This window comes from Neodiprion virginianus, chromosome 4 (genome assembly GCF_021901495.1).
Source record: "Neodiprion virginianus isolate iyNeoVirg1 chromosome 4, iyNeoVirg1.1, whole genome shotgun sequence".
In the NCBI taxonomy this organism is placed as follows: domain Eukaryota; kingdom Metazoa; phylum Arthropoda; class Insecta; order Hymenoptera; family Diprionidae; genus Neodiprion; species Neodiprion virginianus.
Genome location: NC_060880.1, coordinates 33,145,237 through 33,164,926, shown reverse-complemented (window position 1 = coordinate 33,164,926; position 19,690 = coordinate 33,145,237). Strand labels below are relative to the sequence as shown.

The following is a 19,690-nucleotide window of genomic DNA, read 5'->3' as shown; positions in this document are numbered from 1 at the left end:
TAAATGAAAGAAACTACGGCAAAAAGAGAAAGAGACTAATAATGATTATAAATGATCATAGCAAAATCTACTTCCGTACATGAATCGAAAATTTGGCAACGGCGATGATCGTTTGTATCTTGAATTTCGCGACACGAGAAATCTGTGTAAATACACCTGCCATATCTGCAACCCACATGACGCTTTGTTTGAACAAAAGAAAATGAAAACGTAGCGGACATTTCCGGGTTTTTAGTTTAAAATAATCTCGTGACAAATGGCGAGCAATATAACTACGCGGAGAATTTCCCGCACAGGGTTAATGCGGAAACTTGAGAAACTCTGCCGTTATAGCTGTGTATAGGTATACAGTCACGATGCGAACAATCCTCATCTTCGCCTGAGTCATGTGCCGATATATAACCGATGTGATTCTGAATTTTTTTTTCTCTCAAAGAAAATCGTATAGTCACGAGTTTCCCAGGTGTGATGTCAGTTGAACAGGGGAATCCGAGTGTTTTGTCCAGTAATTTGGAGTTGGTGGAATGCTTTCAAGTTCAAAGCTTTTAAGGTGAAATACTTGTTTTACGTGGACATTGTTGATTTAGCGAACGCCGGATGGTTAGGCTCGATTTACGTATCATTAGTCACCGATTACGGTACGCGAACCTAATTCTCTGCATCGTGGTATATACGTGGACGTACAAGCAAGCATAACCGGCATAAATTAGATGCAAGCATGTGTAGGTGTCGCCGGAGTGTGGGCCTAATAATTTTACGGCCACCCAAGTAACGCGGTTTTTAAATTCTTCACCCGCGGCTGAGCGTGTCTGCCACAGGGACATTAAATTGTCTAGCTTAATGAACGGAAGAGTCGTAGGTAATTGCTGACGTCAGGAGCGTCGGCTCGTTCCGCACTTTATTTGGCGACTAGATTACAGGTTTGAACAACGCCGCTTGTTAACGAAGCTGTTAATAGCGTAAATAGCCGGAATCGCAAAAAGTCTGAGATCTCTCATCTTTTCACCCCGCGCGCATTGAGTTGTAATTAAGAGTCAAACAAAGTGAACGTGACGCGAATTTGCGGCGTGCTGCTCTACCCGCGTGCGGTAATGTCGAGAATTATATTAATAATGTTTTGCCTTCAACGAGACTGAGGCAAAGTATAACGACCCTGAATACTTGGCCAAAAATTTCGTGACGCGGCTTACTTCAATCGCATTAATCACACGCGGTAACAAGTACTGATTGCAACCAATTTTAATAACGACCTGATCAACGCTTTCCAAGATTATTTTTAAAATAGTGCTTTGCTTGATTCAAAATCTTATCGATTAGACCTTCTGCTTTATTTAAAATTAACTTCGTCGTGAATATTTATTAAAGCGAGTGTTTAATTATACAGATGTTTAATTATATATAAAATATTTCCACATTTTAATGATAAACAATTTATCGACCAGATTGTTTGAGAAAATCTTCTCCCTTTCGACGGAATGTACGCAAAAAGAAAATTCATAATTTCGTTCAGCGGGGATAAAACTGTCTTCTTGAAATCTCTCCAAATATTCCGTACTATTTAATTGATTATCGTAAAGTCCAGGCTCACCCGCCAACGTGGCACAATCTTAGGTCTTCGAATACTAATAGATCGAGCCTTTCTGTTACGGTTGAATGAATGTATACTTGCAGGTCACGTCTTAACAATTTAGATGATGCGTGTTTAACATTGACGAATTCATTTACGTGCTTGTTCACCCATCTATCACACATCTGTCACGGAAAGATAATAAATCATTCACCGCACTTACCAAGTGAAAATAATATTTATCAGCCTGAAATAAATTTTTCTCTCAGTATAGAGTCTTGAAACTATCTGATCGAAGTTGGCCGTGTCCGGAATATTATATTTCAAGTATAAATATTACAGGTAGGCGGGTGTAAGAAATTAGCGCTCGTTTCAGGGTAAATATTTTCGATTGAATGCCTGCGTTCCTCACCGTGCGAATTAAAAATATCCACATGATCACTACTTCCGAAGCGTATAAATCCCGTATCAATAGTACGGAATTCTTGATGTAGAAGCAATGGTCGAGTTGTCATAAAATATTGTGACAGATATGACCTAGGATCCAAGATAAGTCTGAGTTGACAGGCAAGGACGATTTTCAAAACCCGGGCTCAGATAAAAATTTCAACCTTATGCACCGAATCGATTTGAACGTTTCTAAGCTGAGTACGTTATGCTTCTTCCACACGGAAATGTCAAACTGCAAAAAATAAGCGAAATTCAAATATGATAAACCGTCGAACGTCATGCGTGCCTGCAAAAAGATTCACCGTCAAATCGGGCTGCTAGGTGGTTAGGAAACGTGACTATGGAATATTTCATTACCATGCGGTGCACAGACTGAAAGTTTCACCTAAAATGCATGAGCTTGCGGAGAAAATCCCTGTACGTTGATCGCGTTCTTCGTCGTGGAAAATAGAAGGGCTGAATAAAGAGACGTTGCCCACTCTACTAACAATAGTGTATCGCATGGGATAATATTACACCGCAATCGCATGCACTGCATACGGTATCGCGGTTGGGGGAGACGAAAAACACATTATTGCTGAAAAATTTTCACATTCCAACTGCTGCCTCTTCCTTACCCGGAGCAAAATTTCCAAGCTCAATCGACGTAGCACGGGCCACGGTCGTAGCTCGACATTTTTCACGTAGAACATAAGTCACGAATCGCGGAGAGTGCCGTTAGTATTCTCGAGTAGAAGTCGGTCACCCATAAGTTTCAAGTGCATTCGAAAAATGAATAGCTTGCACGCTTTCAATGTGTTCCAGCCGTTTATAACTATGGCTGTCGGACACCATGGCAAAGGACGCTGCAGGCGTTAACGGATGTCGTCTCTTGGTAGCTACGCCACTTCCACTCCACGAATTTGAGCTTCGTTGCTTGAGACTTGCTCGACAAGAGAAAAATAAAAGAGAGGACCAGTTTCCACAGACGTAAACTCCTTCAGAGGCTTGGTCCACTAGATTCAGCGAACAACTGTCAACGAGACGCCTACGCGAAGACGACTTTCGGCAATCAGCCAAATTCTAGCCTATAATACATGCCTATTTTAGTACCCATGGTGTTATACACGTTCAGATGTAGGCACGAGTGCCTACAAATAAACTCTGGTATGAATACGTGTTATGTTCTAGTGAAATTTGAAAACAGTGTGAGAAAAAACAAACAAATTTGATGCGTGTAGTAACGAGAAGGTTATCGCCTGAAATAACGAAGCTAAATTGACAATTTTTGCAAACAAGATAACTCGCCTGTCGTTAAAACAACGTCGCAGCTTAGACAAAATTGTTTTTATACGTTGGTCTATTGACACACGATCATTCTCAATTTTAGAATTCAGGGCGCAAGAAACAACTTGAAGTGAGGCAGGAAGCCACTGCAAGAATTTTACCGCGAATCATTATTATATATGGTAACGCAAAAAACAATGCCAAGGGTTTTATCACGGCTCCGTTGAAGTCTAGATAAACGTCTGGAAGAATCTTTTTCGTGACCTTTGAGGTTACTCAAAGATTGATACGGGGTTGTGGTGGTAACGAGGAAAGCACAGAACTGTCTTTACTTACGAATAAAAGGACTCTAACGGTCGGTAAATTGATTTCTGAATTAAAATGAAATCGGAATATTGAGAATGAGACAGATGAATCTCAGCTTCAGCGGCTCAACGTTGATCCGATTGACGGCACATCAGCAGCGTCCAATTGTACTTTCAATTATAACTAACGGCAAGTTTGAAAATTAATAACTATTTGCATGCGCTGCTTATGAAACAGAATGTAGGCAAGAAATAAAAATAGGTGAATAAAAATAGGGTCCCGTCCTATTAGTTTCGCCGCGTGAAGAATCGCAAAAATATTTTGACGATGAGATTATCGCAAAGATATTAAAGTTACGAAATTTCTAGCTGCGTCCAAGGCTGGTCACCGGCCAATTTATTCGTTGAATATAAAAAATGGCATGTGTGGTACGCGTCGCGGTAAATCAGATATTATTTTATCTAGTGAAATGAAAAATAACCCGCCCGAATACTTCAAAGATATTTACGACAACCTGTTGACGAAGATCGGGCGGTAAATCAAGTCTGTACCACGGTGCAGCGGTAGTGAGTCTTATTTTCGGTGAAGCTAGTCTAGTCAGAGAAATCTATCCGCTCGTCAATCAGCCGGAAAAATACATTTATTAACGCGGGCCGACCTAAAAATACGTTTCGCTCGTTGGTGGGGCGTTTTACAGTTTTTTTACGAGGTGTTCACGATAAACCGAATAGAGTATCTCCACGAAATCTTTATTACCGAATAAACGAGCTTCGGCAGACGCGATGAACCGCGTGCAATTAAACGAGTCATGCGATGTTTTCTTCAAAGTGATATCAGGCTTCAGTGATCGTATGTAACCATTACACAATGTAGGCGGATAAAGCAACGTTGTTTGTAGCTCAACCGCTGCACTCAGCTCACCGACACTCGGAACTCCGGACGCAATTCAACCGCGTAAATAATCTCGGAGAGAAATTAGGCTGAAAATGCGCGGTACCGTCAGAACGTACGAATTCGCGAGGACTCGCGTTTACTTCACTTGGCATTTATCTTAGGCAAAGGGGTATTCGATAGACGTTGACTAGTGTCAGAGGCGTGGGCAGGGAAGTCAGTGATTTGCAAAGTACTAGCCGAGGTGCTTAGCACCGCGGCAAATCGGGAAATCGTCACCACCGTGACTCGACGGCACCGACTTGGCAGTCCATTCGGCACTTCTGCTCAATTGCCGCGGCGATTGAGCGAACAGATCTCGAAGGGGTGAAGATCGGTTCGCAGTCGATACAACGTAATCCAGAGACCCTGTCATTCACCGAGCCGTGGATGCCAATACGCTAGGATGGATGTCCGTTCGTCAGTTTACGTGCAAATGAACGAACGCCTTGCGAGATAAGTGGTAAGTCAAGCTCATCGGACGACGGAGCCCACGTGGGCATTCGGGAAGCAGCTCACGTCCCGGCCATTCTACCGTCCGCGCGTTCGCGTCGCAAAGGGACACCAACCGCGAGGAGATAACACTTACGTGACTAGATACGTTAGTGCGTTGGATCTGCGAGTCAAAAGTTACGAGCCGAAGAGCCGGCGACACGACGGGAAGCTTTGAGAGAAAAAATAATATCGGAGCATATTTTTGCAACATCTTCCAGACCTCGACCCGAATTACTCTTAACGTAGTTCATTACATTTAGTTATTTTTTACGCAAAGGTACGTACGTACGATTATCCAAGATTTATCCTACGTAACAAACACGAGTTCAAATACACTTCTTCAAAGCGTATGATTGTCACATCAGGTTGTACGGATTGAAACCATAAACGGCACGTGCTGAGGTTATTGCGGTAGTTTCGCTAGTAATTTCATGCGGCATACGACTATGGCTGATTCGAACGATCGCCTTACCCGACGTCAGCCTTGTAACGAAACTCTAAGCTGCAAGACCTAATCGTAATTCCCGAATGTAACGTGAGGTTAAGGCATTTTCGAGGTTCGCCTGTGCGAGATTTATCGGTACAGAATAAGTGAGCGCCTACCCAAGAATTCGGTTTACGATGAATCAGCCTCAGCTCTTGTATTCCAGTGAGTAAATATATTTCAGCGGTAAAAATCCAGCCTGTATAATGTCATCACCCTGGGCTTTGTGCTCTCAGGCACGTCGACGAGCGTCGTCAAAAGTATCAAAAGTAAATTTGTGCAAAATTTATGCTATAGTACAATTCACGGACGCCGTTTTCCGTCCGTCTCAACGTGGAGCATACTTTACGTGGTAATGTCATGGCCCCTTGTAGCGTTAAATTTGTTTAACGTCGATTGAAAACTACCCGTTTTAACGTATCCATCCGAACGGAAAGTAAAATTTCAGGCTATTCTACCAAGAGGAATTGTGCTGGAGAATAAAAACACTCGACAATAAGTTTCAAATTTAACGTCGGTGAAATGAGATCAACCGAGTGTCTTGGGTATGACTTGTACATGGCTAATTATAAGCTTTGATGAGAACCAGGCGTTTATAATATAAACGAAGCTTGCTGATATGCATATTCGTTGAATGTGTTCAAGGTAACGATATTGAATTTTACGCTGTTTATAGTTTACGAATCGTTCGCCGTTTCAAGTAATACAAGTTGTGAGTATACAACTGCCCGTTTTTTGCTTGGCTTCAAATCAACAGTACGTACCTCTATTTATTCATCATTGTTCACTGTGATACGGTGTTGAAGTGGTCCAGTTTTTATTCCAAGATACAACATTGTCTTTCAACATAGATCTCCTAGAAAACCAGTCGTCTCAGCTGTGAAGTTATGTTGATCTAAACTGACCTAATTCTAATAACCACCAAAGCGATTCATCCGTCTCGCAGGAATTTTAGCATTTTTGATCATTCTCTGTAAACGGTTGGGCCATTTTTCTGCAGGGTTACTGTTCTGTGGTGACGAACCTTCGGCCAAGTTAGAAAAGATCGTTACGACTCCTCTCCTAATCTCCAATTTTCCGTTAGAGGCGAAACCGGAACCAGGGTAAAGTTGAAACGGTGCTCACGCCTCGACGGTAACACAATTGAGAAAGCAATTTTTAAAATAACTAATGAGAATATCAGTTGTCTATCATTTTCCGTATTTAAAACGCTGACCAGTTGAGGCGAATGAATAATAGAAGACCAAGACATAAATACGAATGAATTTCTTTGTTATCTTGAATTTTAGCTTTCTACCGTCTTACTTGGGAGATAAGTATTTGCACGAAGGACATAATATTTTTGGATTTACATATCCAGTTTTTGGGGTTCAATTGGCTCGGTGGTCGCGATTCGGGGACTTTTGTTCTTCTTTTTCAGCTCGCTAATACCGTGAGCGGTTATTCCTAAATTCACAAAACCAGAACTATTCTTCGTCAACGCGTAACTCTGAATCACAAGTGTCGAGTATTCTTCTATCTTATATCACAGCATGAGGTTTATCTTTTGAGAATATGCAGGGCAACAAGTTGAAATAGAGTATTAATGGCCGCATGCTGCGGTAGTTCTTGTCGGTGAAACTGCAATTCAACAAGATTTTCGCGAATATTAGGGTTTAAAGCCTCATTTTGATCTCATACAACTTGCACTTTAATGGACTATGCTCTTCCCCGGTTCTTGCGAAGGGATCAATTTCCGGGTACGCTCGCGATCACATCTGGTCTGTTTAGCGCAACAGTCCATAACAGCAGCTCTTCCGGGGAAAGAGGAAAATATATGGAGTTCACCGAAAGGTGAGGGTCTCCCCCAATGTCGATTAAATCATCGGTATAATCTACGACACCAATATCGATCCTGCTATTCACCTTTCCAACACAGAGTTTCATATTCGCATTAATATCGTCAACATCCTTGTCATCCTTGAGACAGAATACAGACTCCTTCCCAATCCTGGCTGGCTTCCCATCCTTCGGAAGCAATAGCGGAAGGTGATTCTAGGGCACGTATCTACTTTTTTGGGCGAAGACACGTGAATCCATCGTAGTCAAGACAAGAATTGAGATTAATTGTAAGCTAGACATGCCCTCTGTACGATTCGCAAAAATTTTAGAATCTTTCGGTAAAGATGTGAGGAGACTCGAAAGACCTTCGTGCGATCGTATACATTCATCTCATTTCACCGTCCAGGGTACCATCGCAGGCCTTAGACGTTTCATTTGGATCGTCAAGATTAGAGCCTGTTCCGTGAAATATGTAGAAGGTACACTAATACTTTTACTCCGAACTAGGTACAACCGGGTTCAACCAAATTCGGGACAACGTTATTCTTAATGCTATCTCGGAAAGTGCAGGGCAAAAAATGCGGGATAGTCGCAACCAGAGGTAGGAATGGATTTTCACGTGTATTCGCAGCGTTGTTTTTCGGTTGCGATCTTTCACGGAAATCAAATATGTATCAAAGCCTGGATTGACATCCGTGACCCGGTAGTCGGAGTAATAGCCGGGATTGACTGGCATAAAAAGCGTATTATAGATTACGAGGCGGAAAACCTGTCTCAAGGCAAAATATATACATACATAAGTCGATTCGGCGTTTGTCAGAGCTACGAAAATTAGCATAAGCTGCGTGAATATTTGAAAGTCATCCGAATGCAAATGTTTTGCACGTAATTTTTCGTTCAAACTGTCTATATGCTTATTTCGTCTTCGTAGTAGAATATGATAAAAAAGGAACGATAACAGCTGTGGATGTCAACTAAGACGCGCTTTGGTAAAGTCTCACTAGTTCATCCTAAATTCGCGAGGAATTTGAAAATGTTAATCAATTCAATATTGTCATCCGTTCGTTACCGATACGCGTGGTGGAAAGAGAAACGAGAGAAAAACGTTCCATTTACGACGGACCAGCTGAGCAGAGAATTATAGCTATATTCGAAATTGTGCCTCACTAAAAAAATGAATACATTAATACAAATGGCGTATTGAGGCGAACCATTAGGCTGTTGGTGAAAGGTCTGGAGAGAGAAAGGCGTGCTCCTATAAAAGGTTCCATAGCCAGCGGAAATGGCAGAAGTCGCAGAAACTTCCTAATTTAATGCAAGGCGAGATGATATACTATCGCAAAGGTCTTGAGGGTCGTAAAACAGACGAATCCAGGAGTGCGAAGCCCCGAGGAAACCCAGGAATCTGGTGAAAAAACTTTTCTCTTCTCTTCTTCGCACCAGCGCAAGACCGTTAAGGGTCCTTTGGTAGGTTCGCGTGATTCGATATCTTTGATCGTCACATAGCTGCGTGAACCAAAATTTCGAATTACTCCAGCAGGTTGGACGTAGCTTGGATCCCTTCCATTTCGCTACTTCCGGTCCCGGCGTGCCGCTAACTCTCGTTCCAACTCATCGAGCGTTCACGCTGGTCCTCAAAGCCTTCAAACCGGCTGATTTGCGTTAGTTCCACTCCACGAACGAACAACTAAAGCTGAGGTGACTGATTCGCCAACCGCTACTCGGCACCGCAACTATAACCATTTTAAGATCGTACATATCACTTTTACCAACTCGATGCTTCAGCGTTATCAAAATTGATCACTGGTTCGACATCATGCAGCCACTCATTTAGGCGGAGACGAAGACAAATTTGAATCGTGAATTCGATATCATTATATGACTAATTGACTATTGACTATATGACAACTATTTATCGAATTTAACAATGCTATAGTACGTGAGTATATCGGAAGAATTGAGAATCCAGTTATATACGGTTCTGTCATTGTGAAATATTACCTCACTGTGGAAGAATGAAGATCTGTACCTCTTTAAAAAAAAAATGCTTCCATCATGCTTTCGTATTTTTTGCCGAGAAACGGTGGGGTCAAGTTTTACGTATGGTGAAATCTTCGCGGTCGTTCCGAGAGTATTGCAGCCACGGAAAAGCTCACCCCTGAGATAAGTTTATCTTCTCAACGTTTACAAAAAAAAAACCAAGCATTTGGTACTCCCATTAGAATTTTAAATTGCGACCAGGGAACACTTCAAGTCCTCAACGAGTCGGGACGAAATTAAGTTGATAAACGAAATGCTGTTTAGCGCTTGTTTGCAATAAAGTTTGTTCCACAAGTTTCACTAACGTTCACAATGCTACGAAGGAAAAGTGTGTATATTTTAGAAGTCTGTAGAACTGCGTTGCTCCGCGATTTGATACACTCGTCATCAACCACATAAATCCTTGCATGCTGGATCGATGACAGGCAGATGGACGAAAGCTTATCGTTGTCATTCGAAGGTCCCTGCCGATAATCTGTAAACACGTTGCCCTATCATATCTATCTTTGCACAAATCATTAAGCCCGAGTAGGTGAGACACGTAATGTTTGAATATTCGCGTTGCTGGCACATTCGCGCTTACGGGAACGTTTGGATGTACAAAGGAGTTTAACAAGCAAATAAACCGACAGGGAAGGACGTGAAACGATTTAGTTGACGCCGAGTAATTCATCTCCTTAGCTGGCTGACTATCTGCTTGTTAAAAACTCGCAGCTGATGGAAGCTGAGGAAGGGACCGTAGGAGCGAGAGCCGGAGAATGAGAGAGATTTATTCGCCTGGCTTTCTCCTCGATTTTAAATTACGCTTTTCATATTTTTATGGTTTTGTCCTGTCTCACAAATCGCGCGGGCCGATTATATTATTGTACAGACTCGCCGCTCGTGGCTGTAGAGTTTATAAAAAAAAAACTCTTGTGTCAAAGAAATTTTGAATTACCGCTGTCTCTTCTTTACGCAACCGCGCGACAACTTATATGAGGCGCAGGTAGGTATCGATTAACAAAATACGTAGTATTTCCGCTAACCGAATTAAAAAATGTAAAGTTGATTAATCGGTTTTATATAACATTGGTGAAATTGAATCGGAGGTGACATCCGAATGGAATATCCCAACAGATAGAAATCGCAGACAGCTTGTCGTCGTCCACAGTCATTCAAACATCGGACAAAGACAGAAGTGTTGGGTTTCTATTTCGATTATCCGATTCTGTTATATCATACGCATAAAACGTAACTATGTATGTTTCAGGCTTGTAATCTCGGTGGATCGTGAATTTGGCAAAAAATCCCCGATAACAGAGATTTCTTTTTTGCTCAGGATCAGCCAATTTAAATCATTCCCGTCTGTCCGAATGTTGAGGGTGATTTGAATGAAGGATAAAATCGGATCAGGGCATTTGTTAAGCGGATTAGACCCCTTGCCCCTGTTTGGGATGCTTTCGGAGAACAAATGGCACTCGCAAATACTTAAATCGTACAAACAATATCATCATTTGTAAATTCGTTTCAGAGCGATTTCTTTTTTGTTCAAAACTCATTAACTCCGATAAATATGTCTCGAGTAACAGTTTGTATCAGCGTATAATTGTCGTGACCTTTATTACGTTGAAGGTGAATTGGACTAATGCTCTGTTTTTTAAATTAGTCGGATAAACAATTTATGTATACATTAATAATATACTCGAGGCGTTCGAGACACAGTATATCAGGTTAATGTTTCTTCTGCAATTCCATAAATATTAATATTGAGAATTATTGTGACATTTAATTACGGATAGTTTGCAATGAACGCATATTTCAGCAAAAGTGTTCCCAGAATTTATACTCATTGATATATAGCAGGGGTATGAGCACGACGCTTCACACAAGTGGCCTCAATTCAGGAGAATCGGATGCCGATACGATCGATCGAGTACGTTGCATCACATCCTAGATCTACGCAGTAATATCGTAGGAAGTTCAATACAGACAGTGTTCGGCATCGCCTCTCATATAGGATGTGGATTGTGCATATTCGCGTCCGGAAGGTCGAAATTTTAAAAACACGAACGAAGTTGAATGCTGTATAAATTATTCGCATTCTGCAAAAGTTGGCGATTCGGTAAGCAGCTAGACGACAAGGCATCCCGTACCTATTTTGCATCCATAAACGACGTACACGCAGCCGCGAAACATGGAGCGGCCATTGGTGAACCCGGCATCGCCGTACTACTATATTAGCTTTTAGTAGCATACCCTGCATTATAAGTCAGTACCCTACTTCATCCTGCCTAGGGCTGATCCTTCGGCTGATCCTATAGGTGTTAACACTGAGCCTCGCACCGGGCACACCTGACCCTTAAAATCTTATGGATTTGATACAAGATTTATAATTAACTTTATTTCTCACTTTTCTCTAAAGAAGGTTCAGCGTGAAAATTCGCACGATTGCCTCGGGTGTTGGCATCCATATATTATATTGTCGAAAGATCGCTGTTTGGTTGACACCGTGCACGTTTACGGTTATGTTAGAAATTTTACAGTGCTGAGGATGTACGAATCAAGGTCCGGTAAAAGTAACAACAGATGCGAGAAGGTGCATTCCTCCCGGGATTCTGTATCATTGTATTAACAATGTTTCCTGCGCTTTGGTTGTGCTTTCTTCTTTTTTAAAAATCTACCATATTAGTGACTCGGATCCCTGACAATGAAATTCACATGTTAAGCTAGTCTGGGGTTGAATGATAAAATCAAGAAAATTGTACGTCATCAAGTACATGAGAATCTAAATAACTTGAAACACAATTGAGACCAACAAGTAGAGTACACGCATCCGAGGTGACCGGTTTTGATAAAATTTGAACTGGTGAGACCAGGTCAAATTTCGTTTGACCCGTATTTTTTCCCCGTCCCATGGGCAGCGGTTCCTGAGAAATTGCGTAGTTTGTTCTTAAAAAAATCTTTGATCTTGTTTTTATTACTTTCGAGTACAGTTTAATGAAATTATATTTTTCCAACGGGATGCGTTCGATGAATAATAATTGAAAAAAAAACCGCTACAATACCGGTATTATCATTTTATTATACGCTATCAAAATCAAAGGCTGTACAAAGTATAAATCTCCGTCAGAAACAGTGAAAGCATATAAAACAAACATACGAGCGGTACCAAGAGCATCTTACCAACGCTCGCTCACTGCATACGAATCTACTTTTTCGTGTACTACGATATTTGAAAATCATGCTTCGTTGATATTCATGAAAACAATTCTAGATTCAACTAATTTTGCTGAGAGCCAGGCGTATTGCAGCATGTCGCGGAAAACCGAAGCAGATAATAATTGATTATAGATCGAGTAATGGATTTTTAGAGAATCTTTCCTTTTGCTCAATTCGCGGTCTTCCGTTACTAGAGATGTGTAGTTTTGTTTTTTTTCTTATTCCAGGTTCTTACCGCGAATTGAGCAAAAGGAAAGATTCTCTAAAAATCCATTATCCGACACGCTGCAGTACGCCTGGTTCGCAGCAAAATTAACCGAATCGAGAAATGTCTTGATGAATGTCAACGAAGTATGTTTTCCAAATGGTATACGAAGAAGTAGATGCGTAAGCAGGGAGCGAGCCCTGGCAAGATGCTCTTGGTGCCGCTGGTACGTTTGTTTTCAATGCTTTTACGATGATTACCACCCACCCGCGTGTACTAATGCTATTTCTGACGAAGATTGATACTCTGTATAGCTTCTGGTAGCGTGTAATAAAATGATAACACCCGCATTACATAGGTTTTTTTTTAAGTGATTATTCATCCAACGCACTCCGTTGAAAGAAAATGATTTCATTAAAATGTACTTGAAAGTAATAAAAACACGAGTAAAGATTATTTTAAGAACAAACCTCATGTTATTTTTCAGGAACCGTTGCCCATGGGACGAGAAAAATATACGGATCTAATAATATTCGATCTAGTTTCACCAGTTCAAATTTCATCAAAATCGGCTACCTCAGATGCGTGCACCCCCTTTGTCATGAGTGTACCGTTAATTATATTTTGAGAAAAGTGTAATGCGTTTAACGATACGCAAGCCTCATGAACGTGTAGACGTTTTAAAAATTCTACCAAACAAGATCTGATAAATCGCATTAGTTCCATGCTGTTCTGAGTCGAACCGTAAACTAAACTCGGTTCGCTTGGCACTGAACTTTTAAGGCAGCCCAGTCGGATATCCAGTATTTCTTCCACCTCTCCGATGGTAGGGGACCAAGCCCAGACGGCCCATTAGCCCAGGCCACTACCTTAGCGAGGTTGCAAAAGTAAAAGGCTTAGGAATGGTATGTTACACAATGACGCGAGAGGATACGTTTGTTTCCACCCAACGCCATAACGCGGGCCATTATATTGCATTGGCATTCGACACTACAGTCGATCTCAATTCCCGGGGTATGAAGTCTTACGTGATAATAATTCATCTGTCTCAAAACAGTTCAAAGGACCAGAAATGTCAGACATGTTTTCATAACGGAGGCTGCAGTGATGAACCTTTGATATTTTGGCTCATCGGATGGGTGTGATTACGTACGTGCTAGATAAAATCTAGCTACAGAAATAATTGAGTACGACTTGATCGAAGCTTGGAAGTCATTGTTCTCCATCAAAGATTCAAATGCTCTTGAAGAATTCAGAAAGAAGCTTTCAACTTGTATCGACGAGAATGAGTTATATTACCCATTAATTTTATTGCTCAACCGACACTCGAGCCGCAAACAGCTTCTGCTTCCTCGCTAAATCACTCAAATCACCTAAATCACCTGCAAAATCACTTTCAATTTTATTCGCGTCGAAATAACATTCAAAACTTACACCTGATCCTAGAAGGCGTTCGAAAAACACCTTCAAGTTACGATACTGAGGTATCCGACGCTTTATTTGGCTACTAAAAACCGGCATTCTCTGGAGTAACTATATCATCATTATTGGTACACATTATTTTAGCGATATTCGAAATAGGCTCGTACGATAAACATCACAATAAAACCAGTTAATCGTGTCCCAGATGCACGACATTGGTGACACAAAAATTAGGCGCAAAACTATCTGATTTCGTATTTCTGAGGAAATGTGCATTTACGTAACACACGGCCTAAATGTCACAGACGACAGAGATCATCTCGCGAACGTTGACAAGGATTGTAACCTTGTGTGAAATCACTGAGACACATACTATGCGGATTGAATCTCCGCTGAGGTTTTTCTCACGCCCAATTGCGAACAATTAATCTCTAGTTGACCACCCAGTTTCACGAAGGCGTAAGGAGTTTCGAAATTGACGGTGAAAAGTTTTAGATAATGTATTTGTTTACTAAAAGTTGTGTATCATAAAACAGAACTGGTTTTCTATTCGAAGTTAGTTGCGTGATGCTTACGTCTACGCCATGTTTCAAACGTTTTGAAATAAAATATACGAATTGGTGACATCTCGTTATTTATCATCCCGAACCGTCATGGTCACGAGAAATCATTGAATATAATCTAAATAACTAATTCCTTATACGAACTCTCGGAGCGAATTGATCGTTCACATTATTTCTTTATTCTTACGTAATTCAAGTGTGGTTGGGTATCACGCGAACAATTTTAAAATAATTCTTTAGAGAGCGTATACCCTTCGTGAATATTTTCGAAAAGCTTTATTTCAATAGTTTTATAAAAATTTAGCTTAATTCGAAAACCAGTTGAAGTCCGTTCAACTTGCACGTAGTATGAAAATATAAACGGCTCCCAAAAATAACGCCTAATTATGTGTAGAATTCAAAAATCGACGCAAGATGTTTTGGGTTTGAAATAAATTTTTGAACGCGAGAAGAATTTAAAAGTACGTTCTTCAGTTGCAGCCGAAATATTGAGAGGCATTGCAGAAAAATGATTTTAAAATACTCATCCCAGAGCAAAGTTTGAGATTTTCTTCCTTCGCTCAACCCACATCATTGAAAACTCACAGCCATTGTCATATTTCATCTACTTAATGTTTCCTTCCTCCCCACAAGCTGAAATCTTTTGTTCGTTTTAATAGGAAACCATGCCATGGATAGCAAGGAACGGTGAAAGCAGAAGCGGAAGTGTGGTAAGCGGGATAAATTTCCACCATTTTTTACTCGTTCAGGCTAATTGACGTTACCAGCAAATGCGAACATCATGAAGGTTCTCTGCTCCGAAGCGGTTTCAACCAACGATAAAAATCTCACGTTGCCTTTAAACTGTTAAAAAGAAGTCTTAAAATAGTGTGACAGAAGTTCAAGATTAACCTGATTCAATCAACAGTTTGGGTCACCGTAGTGAATTTCCTTTCGAAAATTAGCATTAATTTTAGCAGCCGCTGAGCATATCGCGTAAAAGCGATTCACCGAAATGAATCCTATCCCAATTCCGCATAAATATTGATTAGGATTGGAATTAGTTAGCTGACGTTACGACAGGTCTATAACGGATGATCCAATCATCTGGGCGGTACGTTTGTGTGAATCCACGGCAAGTTAAGTCAGGGCGTGTTCTGACTTTCGGTGAAAGTATTTGAAGAGTTCAGATTTCATATAAAAACCGTGAGTTGACCAGAGGATAGCACACTCCAGTCACCATTCGAATCTGCGACATGAAGTGCTTCCTAGTAAGTAATCAGCTTCTACCTCAGCGTCAGCGATTGAAAATCAAGTCTTCAAATCGTCCAACTTTATTCTCTTTATTTTCCATTCGGTCAATGAGATCCCTTCATTGAAAAGTTTCATTATACCCTCCACGTGTGTGTTATTGTTAGCGCATCACCGAGATTATCGAACTAACGTTCCTCCCAATGTTCCAGGTCTGTTTGTTGGCCGTTTCCGCCATAGCCGCCGACACCGCCAAGTCGGCTGCGAAGAAGAACCCGGCGAAACGTGGAATATTGAGCTCAGGTATCGGTAGCTACGGTGCTCTGGACTCCGGTATTTCAGGCTATTCTGGTATCTCTGGTCTTCCCGGCATTTCTGGCTACTCGAACGGCCTGGGATCGTCTCTCGGCTATGGCAGCTCCTACGGCTACGGCGTCGGTTCCATTGGCTCTTCCGTGGGCATTGGCGGCATCAGCGGCATCGGCGGCATCGGCGGCATCGGCGTTTCAAATATCGGCAGGAACGAGCGCATCACCGGCATTACCGTGAACCGTGAAGTCCAGGTTCCCGTTCCCGTACCTCACCCAGTACCAGTGGAAGTGACGCGTGCTGTTCCCGTCCCTCACCCCGTCCCGGTCCGAGTCGACCGTCCCTACCCCGTCCCAGTTGCGCAGCCCTACCCCGTGGAAGTGACCCGCACCGTCCCGGTCCGCGTCGACCGCCCCTACCCGGTTCCCGTACCCCATCCAGTCGAGGTCCGTGTGCCCCAACCAGTCCCGGTCCCAGTTTCGGTCCCCCAAGCTGTGCCGGTCCCGGTTTCCGTCCCTCAGCCGATCGCAGTCCCCGTCGGCATCAGCAGTGGAATCAGCACCGGATTTGGAGTAGGCCTCAACTCCGGTATTGGATACTCTTCCCTGGGATCTTCTTACGGTCTTGGGTCAGCTGCTTTGAGGTCTGGTTACGGTATTGGATCAGCTTCTTTCGGATCTCCTTATGGCATTGGAGTATCCTCTCTGGGATCCTCGTACGGCCTTGGATCTTCCTTGGGATCCTCGTACGGCATTGGAGCATCTTCGTACGGTATTGGATCTTATGGATCGGGCCACGTACACCACAAGAAGTGGTAAAGACGCAGCGCACACACTTCCACCTGTACCTTAAGACTTGGTTACCAACGCTCTTGAATCTATGTCGATCGTTACGGATCAATTTAACATGAATTAAATAAATGTTTATTTTTTCAATGAATCTCGACTGTCTGCTCGGTACTGTTTTCCATCCTCCACCTGATCCCAATCAACTCTCAATCCGTACATCTCCTCCGAAGATCTAGACGCATAATATATTAATCATTGCATAATGCGGCATTCAGTGGTTTTGACCTATTTTGGGTTAATCATTAGCACGATATTGTGCAAGAACCGTTAGTAATGCACCTAAATTATTACAATGATTTTACCATGAAGCCACAAAAGCCCGCTTTGTCAGCCTTTGTCAGCATGGGAGTAATCATGCACACGCAGTGAGTTGCGATACTTCGTCGAAGGAATACGATGTGGATGATTAATCGAAAGTTTTATTGCTCCGATAACGACTATGTAGGCGTATCATGGCTTCTTCCACTTCGCTCATTAGGCACAAACAGCGATGAAGCCTTTTGACTGGCGCCAACTTCTCACCTTCCACCGTTATGCCAATACTCTTCTTCGTACGTCCGTATTTTGTTAGGACACACTCGGACATTTTGTTGACATATTGAAATCATGGTCTCTTTCAGGATCGTAAAAAGTGCTAATTAAGATGGAGACCAAGAACGTCGTCACGATCACGAATTTAGCAAATCACAAGATTTTTTCACATCACGAATGATGCTATCATTATTATTATTAATATTATTACGGCTAGCTATCTTTCAATTGCATTCACCAGCAATGATGTAATGCAACTAATTTATATTAATCTGATAAAGAATTTAGTGAAAGTTTCACGCTAGAATAGTGTGAATATGATTTCCTTCAGATTATTATACAATATACATTGTGCTGGCACAGCGGGATTTGAGACGAGTTTGCAAAATCGCATTACTTGTTTCATTGTTCGCGAAGGCACTTGCTGGAACGTAATCCATGATTTTGTACTGTTATTATTATTATCAGATCATTTGATTTGACCCAAAGTCGAGTGCCTCTTCCAAATCAGCGATCGAAAATTACGATCAAGTATTTATACATTGCTCAGAGCTAGTGAACCGTAGGCGGGCATGGCAACTCATCAAAACTCTACAAACACGAACGCAGTAAATTACTATAACAACGAAATAGAATGGTAAACAATACGGACTCTCCGCAACGCCAAAATACACAGTCTTGCATGTCCGCGGATAATGAAATGTTCCTGCTTCAGGAACAGAGAAGGCGGGGATTAATTTCATCGAGTAACAGCCAATTCATCAAATCTAACGGGACAGTTTAAATTTTATCTCGGATTGTGACAGGTTATATAGTCCAAAATTGTATGACGCTCGTCCGTTAGGTGAAAATGAGAAGTAAAGAGGTGAGATAATTGCTGGTCACTCGGCAAGCAGCCTCAGGTCAACTAACACGCAAATCGATAGATCCACCATTCAACACTTGCCGAAGTCCTTTAAATTTGTCGTACTTTCCATAAATTAAATATTTGATATGAAGAAAGGAGCTAAAGGCGCTGCGTAGCCTGTGATGACAATTAATTGTTAATCAAAAAATTGACAAACCTTGTTAGGATTTAAGATAATTTATACTCAACAGAAGGCAGCTATGAGAGGAAATTGAGTTATGTGACCTGAGGACAAGCGAATCAAAAATAATGTACATAAATTATCATAAAATTTAAATTTGAACTATTCAATTTACATTTAAATATAATTAATGTCAATTATCTTATCACTCTGATTTTATTTATACGAATTTGCACCTTTATTTTAGATTTTACTGCTGGATAAATGATGACGGATGAATATGACTGTGATTAAAATAAATCGCCAAACTTGCCCGAAACAGAGAAGAAAAAAAAAAAAAACTTGAAATCTTATTTGCAAATTATCCGATGGATTTTGTTGATTAACCTTTTCACGTTTAAAACGAAATATTAGTTTTTAAGAATAGACTTCGTTAAAAGATGCGAAATAACACGGTAACATTTCTATAGCAAAATATTCGCGCGTAAATCCCAGGTAAGGATGGATACATAGATGAGTTCAAGATAGGTAGCTCGCTAAGTCTCATTGTCAATATAAAGTGACGAGTAGTGACGTCAAAGCATCTCTCGCTATGGAATAAAGCCGAACTCAACATCGCGGTACTTGTGGGCTGTTTCAGAAGAATAAAAAACTTAGATGTAGCGATACATACCTATGTATTCATCTCTCGAGCAATATGGGTGCTTTCGCGATTCTAAATATCTTATTCCGGGGCGCAACGTGACGCGCAAGGGTGGCGTACGTCAGCGGAAAATATATTACGTCACGCCGCTCTAGGTGACCTCCAGCGTGCAGCCGGGTCACGGCTCAGCGTGCAAGCTTTGGTGGTCAGAGCTTTAGACAGCCAATCAAGGCTATTGATCTCAGCCGAATCGATGATCGTCGACTTTCGAAGTTCCGCTGGTCTCCGAGTTCTCTCGTTGTAGGTACGTTACTCGCCGTTCTTATGTTGTTGGTGAGCTTTTGCTGCGTCGGT

At 41.6% G+C, this 19,690-nt stretch overlaps 2 protein-coding genes across 6 annotated transcripts in view; one reads left to right on the top strand and one right to left on the bottom strand.

Moving 5' to 3' along the window:
- LOC124303631 (elastin-like) overlaps positions 1 to 17,225 on the top strand; it is a 98,913-nt gene extending 81,688 nt beyond the window's left edge. For 2 of the 4 annotated variants that reach the window (XM_046761092.1, XM_046761089.1), the window contains exons 2-3: positions 15,407 to 15,457; positions 16,190 to 17,225. In XM_046761092.1, coding sequence (XP_046617048.1) covers positions 15,413 to 15,457; positions 16,190 to 17,104 — 960 coding nt within the window. In that variant the 5' untranslated portion in view covers positions 15,407 to 15,412 and the 3' untranslated portion in view covers positions 17,105 to 17,225. Of the gene's footprint in view, positions 1 to 1,517; positions 1,524 to 15,406; positions 15,458 to 15,851; positions 15,998 to 16,189 lie in introns of those variants that run through there. The other 2 variants (XM_046761090.1, XM_046761091.1) reach the window with 2 other exon arrangements.
- LOC124303627 (cAMP-specific 3',5'-cyclic phosphodiesterase) overlaps positions 1 to 19,690 on the bottom strand; it is a 276,613-nt gene that overhangs the window by 207,426 nt on the left and 49,497 nt on the right. The gene's annotated exons all lie outside the window — the stretch shown is intronic.